Consider the following 5278-nt stretch of genomic DNA (forward strand, 5'->3'; position numbering starts at 1 on the left):
TTATAGAGTGAATGGGCGAATGTTTATGGCAAAAAAAACATGTTTTTGATGACCATGAAAATTAAAGATTCTTTCCTTGTTATTTTTAAAAGTTTTCCAAATTCATGAGATCATCCCCTTAATGGTGGTTAAAGGTCTTTAAAGAAATTGATTTGGCTTCTAGAAGCCTTAAAAATGGGCGCCCACTTTTTGTCATCTATTTTGTTTTGATTTTTTTTTATTTTGAATGAAGAATTTCGTAAATTAAAATAAATATAAAAATGTAATTAAAGAAACAATTTTTGTGGGTTTTGAAAATAATTTAAAAAATGGAAATAAAGTTAGAAAATAAAAAGGGAAAACATGTTAGAAATGGGGTTCGAACCCGGGACCTTGCACCCGTTAACCTTACACTCTTACCAAATGTGCTATATTATTTGTTCGAAATAAAAAGCCAATTGAAGGTTTATGAAGTGTCGGCCAACATTTTCTATTTATTAAAATATAAGCAATTTAAGAGTAAACTGCTATATTTTAAAATAGATTTTAAATCGAATATTTATAAAATTCAGGATGTCAATGTAAATGAACCCGAGATTTTATAAAATCCAATTTTTTGAAATAGCTTCGAATTTTTGAAAAGTGTGGGCAAATTTTGGGGTATGACAATAACCAATCAATTTTTTGGGATAAATTGGATGTTTCCGAAAATGCATATACGGAAGCTAAAAACAAAAATGAAATTTTACGCGGTGTGTAAGAGATCTATGAGGTGGATTGAAATATTGTCTAAGAATATTAATGATGAGTTTGAGTAAACAATTAACCTAATGACTAAAATGATTGGATTACAAATATTTTAGTTGATTTGTGTGATACTTTATTACGAGTCAAACTCCTCTCTATTTCTCATCATCTCCATATCTACCATTACCGTAGTTTGTGAAACATTGATACAATAGTGTGACATTAATTAGATTTATTGATTTATTATACACTCCAAAATATTTGAAAACTATAGTAATGGAGAGAGGAAATAGAGAAAGAAAATGGAGAATATTCTATCTCCTTTATTACTAGTATTTGTTTACCCATATGCCTTCAAATTCCATATCGTGCACATACACGTACTCCCATTCTCTAGAACTCTCCAACAAAAGACAAAACGAAAAAGAAAAGCCCTCATCCATTCAATGGCCGCCGCAGCACCGCCACCACCACCGACTGAACCCCCCACAACGATGCCAGAAACCGCCCTCCCACGGCATCCAATATTCACACGCATCCGCCTAGCCACCCCTTCCGACGTTCCTTACATCCACAAACTAATGCATCAAATGGCCGTTTTCGAACGCCTCACACACCTCTTCACCGCCTCAGAGTCTTCCTACACCTCCACCCTCTTCTCTCCCGACAACAAACCTTTCCACTCTTTCACCGTCTTGATCCTCGAAGCCTCTCAAAACCCTTTCACCGATACCCAGTTCGACAACGACCCTTTTTATAAACCCTTGACAAAAACCGTGAACTTGGACCTCCCAATCGATGACCCGGAGAAAGAAACTTTCAGAACTGGGCACGGAAATGAAGTTGTCGTTGCTGGGTTTGTGTTGTTTTTCCCAAATTATTCAACTTTTTTGGGGAAGCCTGGGTTCTATGTGGAGGATCTGTTTGTGAGGGAGTGTTATAGGAGAAAAGGGTTTGGGAAAATGTTGCTTACTGCTGTGGCGAAACAGGCTGTGAAGATGGGGTATGGAAGGGTGGAATGGGTTGTGCTTGATTGGAATGTTAATGCTATTAAGTTTTATGAGGATATGGGTGCTAAGATCCTGCAGGAATGGAGGCTTTGCAGACTCACTGGGGAGAATCTGGAGACTTATGGAGCTACTGATTAAATACTGAGGTTTTTCTGTTTGTTGTTTCTTTAGAACAAAGATTTGATGACTTTTTACTGTCTTTTGTTGTAATTTGAGTTTTGAATTTGCTATGTTGTTTTACTGATGGGGACTTTTATCGTTGTAATTGGATGCTGCTGTTTTTTTTTTCTTCAAGTTTTTTTTCTAATTTAGTACAGGTTTGATAATCTTATTGGTCTATAATATGAAAGTTTGATTAATCTTTTGGATTATGGATGAAATATGAAGTTATAACTACGGGAGTGTTGTCTTAACTTTATTTATTTTGAAGAGTGTTCTAAAAATGATTGCATAGAAATTTGACTACCGCAAATATCATGATTGAAGACTGAATCTTAATTCAAATGATCGGGTGGAATACAAGTGTAATGTAGAGATAATTGTTATCGTTAGCATACATATATTAGAATTTTTAGTTAGCATACATATATTAGAATTTTTAGCTTGGGATATCGGATATCTCTTTGAGTATTAGTCGAGATGGTAGACATGAGATGGTAGACATGAGGTGCAAGCATTTCTATAAATAGCAAAATAGCAAAGAGTCGAGTCGTTGTCCGCATGCAATGGTCGTGTATGTGTCCGTGTATGTGTCCGGTTGCAGAATACATAAATTGAACATTGATAGTGACCGAATGATCGAATAATAGTCCACCACTGCGGTTGTACAATACATAGACCAACCATTGTTAGTGGTTGGATGGTCGGGTGGATGGCCCACCATAGCGGTTGCAGAATACATAGAACCAGACATTGTTAGTGGCCGAGTGGGTAGGCCACTATAACGGTTGTAGAATACATGGACCAAACATTGGCTGAGTGGGTAGCCCACTATAACGGTTGTAGAATACATGGACCAAACATTGCCAGTGGCCAAATCGTCGACTTGATAGTTTGTCGTAACAGTTATGAGGTAGCCCAAGGGTCGCATGGAGGTTACGAAATTGATCTTGAACTGTTATAATACATGATTAATGCTCGTTATTGCAGCTGCGAACGTTATCTTAGGCCTTTAAAGCTTGAGAAAAGTAGGGCGGTTCATGATTGTTCATTGATAAAGGAAGTAGAGGGAAGAGACAAACTATATAAAGGACGCCAAAGCAAATGGAAGAAGGACATACATTTAGAATAAGTAAGATAACCATCTAATTTTCTTACACTTGCGACCTCTCCTGACCAACATTAGGGAGGTTACCCAAACGGTTTTTGCTAAAACATTTGACACCCACTGTGGGGCATCGATAAAACTTTCTTATGCCTTATAAAAAAAATTAAATGTTGTAAGATTAATGTTGTAAGATTAAAAAAAACATTAATCTTACAACATTGAGATGTTTAGGTCATCACCCAGCAGAAGTGAGTCGCGTACTCTGTCAAGCATGGCATAATTACTAACGATCGTTGAAGTTCTATGGCAGTAGAATGAGTCACTGCAGGAGAGCGTTCATACACTCCAGCAAACTCAGAGTCAATAGGAGGGAGAAGCAAAAGAGGAGCTTTTGAACCCCAACCTCTTTCGGAAGTCATTTGGGACGATCAAGTTCCAGAAAACTTCAAACCACCAGTCTTGACATCTTTCAATGGCAAGAGTGATTCCCAAGAGCACATCATTGTAATCAACAATTAAATGGTTATAGTCAGTGCCTCCGATTCTCTTAAATGCAAACTTATGGTGGGGGATGTTCAAAAACGTGGCCCTGCGATGGTATGAGCTTACATGGGTTTTCAGTCGCCAGTTATCAAGATCTCACCAAGAAGATGGCACAACACTTCTTTGCTAGCAAGCATAGAAAAGTGTCAACCACGAGTTTGTTTAACGTCCGCCAGGAATATTCTAAATCACTTTGGAAATATTTGGCGCGATTCAACAAAATGACCATTAAAGTTTCTCATCCAAACCAGGAGATGTTCGTCGGAGCATTTCAGCACGACCTGAAGACTGGGCAAAATGTTATATTAAAGGTGAAGAAAGTCATATGGATAAGAGGTCCAAAGAAGTTAAAGAAAGAACACAACCCAAGCAAGAGGGGACCGGGTTCAAGAATTTGTTGGTGTTGTTTTTCTACTTTGACTTCTGTTTTAAAGAAGAAAGTGAAAAAAACTGAAAATGAAGAATAAAGTGAAGAAATTAAAGATGAACATAATGGATGACATATTCGAATTTATGAGTTTTTTAGGTTTTGAGTGTTGAATGTATGAAGAAGAGAAAGATAAAAAAAAATTATTCACATGCAATTTTTTGGATTTATTATAAGAATAAATAAATAGTGTAACAATATTTCCCTTATATATTAGGTAAAAAAGACAATTTCTTCATGATGAGAAAGAAAGTTATTTGCTGATGCTAAACGCCCCCCGAAGATATAAGTAACATGAAAACTAACATAATTATGACACAAAGATATTACTAACATGAAAACTTTCGAATAAGAGAAAAAAATACATAGACTACTTTCATAAACCCCCGGTGTCATATACCTCCCACTCCCATCATTCCCTCTACACATACAATTTTGCCTTTTTTTTTTTAAATGAATATTTGATTACATTGCAGAACATATTGACACGACACAAAAGAGAAAAGAGAAAGTTAAATAGTGCTTTTAATTTTTACAAGGCAATGGAAAACACTTTTAAATATGTATATTTTTAATCAATATCAAGAGATGCTTCTCCAAGCTTCTTTTTATCTCAACCAAAGAATATTTTTGCTTAAAGAAACCGCTTCCGTGTGTCTCTTTTCCTGTGATTTCTTGGCAGTGCGGTGGCAAAACTAGCGGTGGTCTGTCAGGCCGGTCGCGCATCCGTCAAAATATGATAGGTTGAGTTGAAATTGTTCTAAAAAATAAATGTAAAATTTAATTGAAAGATAAAAAAGATTATTAATTTATTAAAAAAATGAAAGAAAAATAAATTAAAAAATAGGCGTCATCTGCCAACCCACTATCTTGGCGGGTCGGGCATAATTTTTATGTTATTTTATTTGGCGGGCTTGCCCGTCCCGCTTATTTTTTGGCGGGTTTAAAGCGGAGCGAACGGGCGACCCATTTTACCACTCCAAATTTACACACAAAAGACGCGATAATAAAAATTGAATCCTTTGTAGTCGGCAATTTGCCACAGGCAGTCACGACTTTATAAATCGTTGGATCTAATGGGGTTAAAAAAGAGTGAGTAAGTTTATTTTATAGTTTCAAATTTTTTTATTTAAAAAAATTGATGAGTTAAAAATTAGTGCACTAAAATAGTTTTACAGTATAAAGTTATTAATTTGTTAGGTTATTAAATTACATTTTAAATAAAAAATAATTTAGTTAAATATATGGTAAAGATTGATTGACACTATAAATACATTACTATTTTTTCAAAATTGAATTTATATC

The 5278-nt window shown here is 35.4% G+C and overlaps 1 protein-coding gene across 1 annotated transcript; it reads left to right on the plus strand.

Moving 5' to 3' along the window:
- The first annotated feature begins 1069 nt into the window (after nucleotides 1-1069).
- LOC131595632 (GCN5-related N-acetyltransferase 8-like) lies at nucleotides 1070-2024 on the plus strand. Its single transcript, XM_058868035.1, has one exon. The coding sequence runs from the start codon at nucleotides 1173-1175 to the stop codon at nucleotides 1872-1874; it is 702 nt and encodes a 233-aa protein (XP_058724018.1). The 5' UTR covers nucleotides 1070-1172; the 3' UTR covers nucleotides 1875-2024.
- Nucleotides 2025-5278: the final 3254 nt, after the last annotated feature.

This window comes from Vicia villosa, linkage group LG4, assembly GCF_029867415.1.
Source record: "Vicia villosa cultivar HV-30 ecotype Madison, WI linkage group LG4, Vvil1.0, whole genome shotgun sequence".
Lineage (NCBI taxonomy): Eukaryota > Viridiplantae > Streptophyta > Magnoliopsida > Fabales > Fabaceae > Vicia > Vicia villosa.

Bases quoted from the DNA above. Each gene is read 5' to 3' on its own strand.
- LOC131595632 (XM_058868035.1), top strand. From the start codon at position 1,173: ATGGCCGCCGCAGCACCGCCACCACCACCGACTGAACCCCCCACAACG.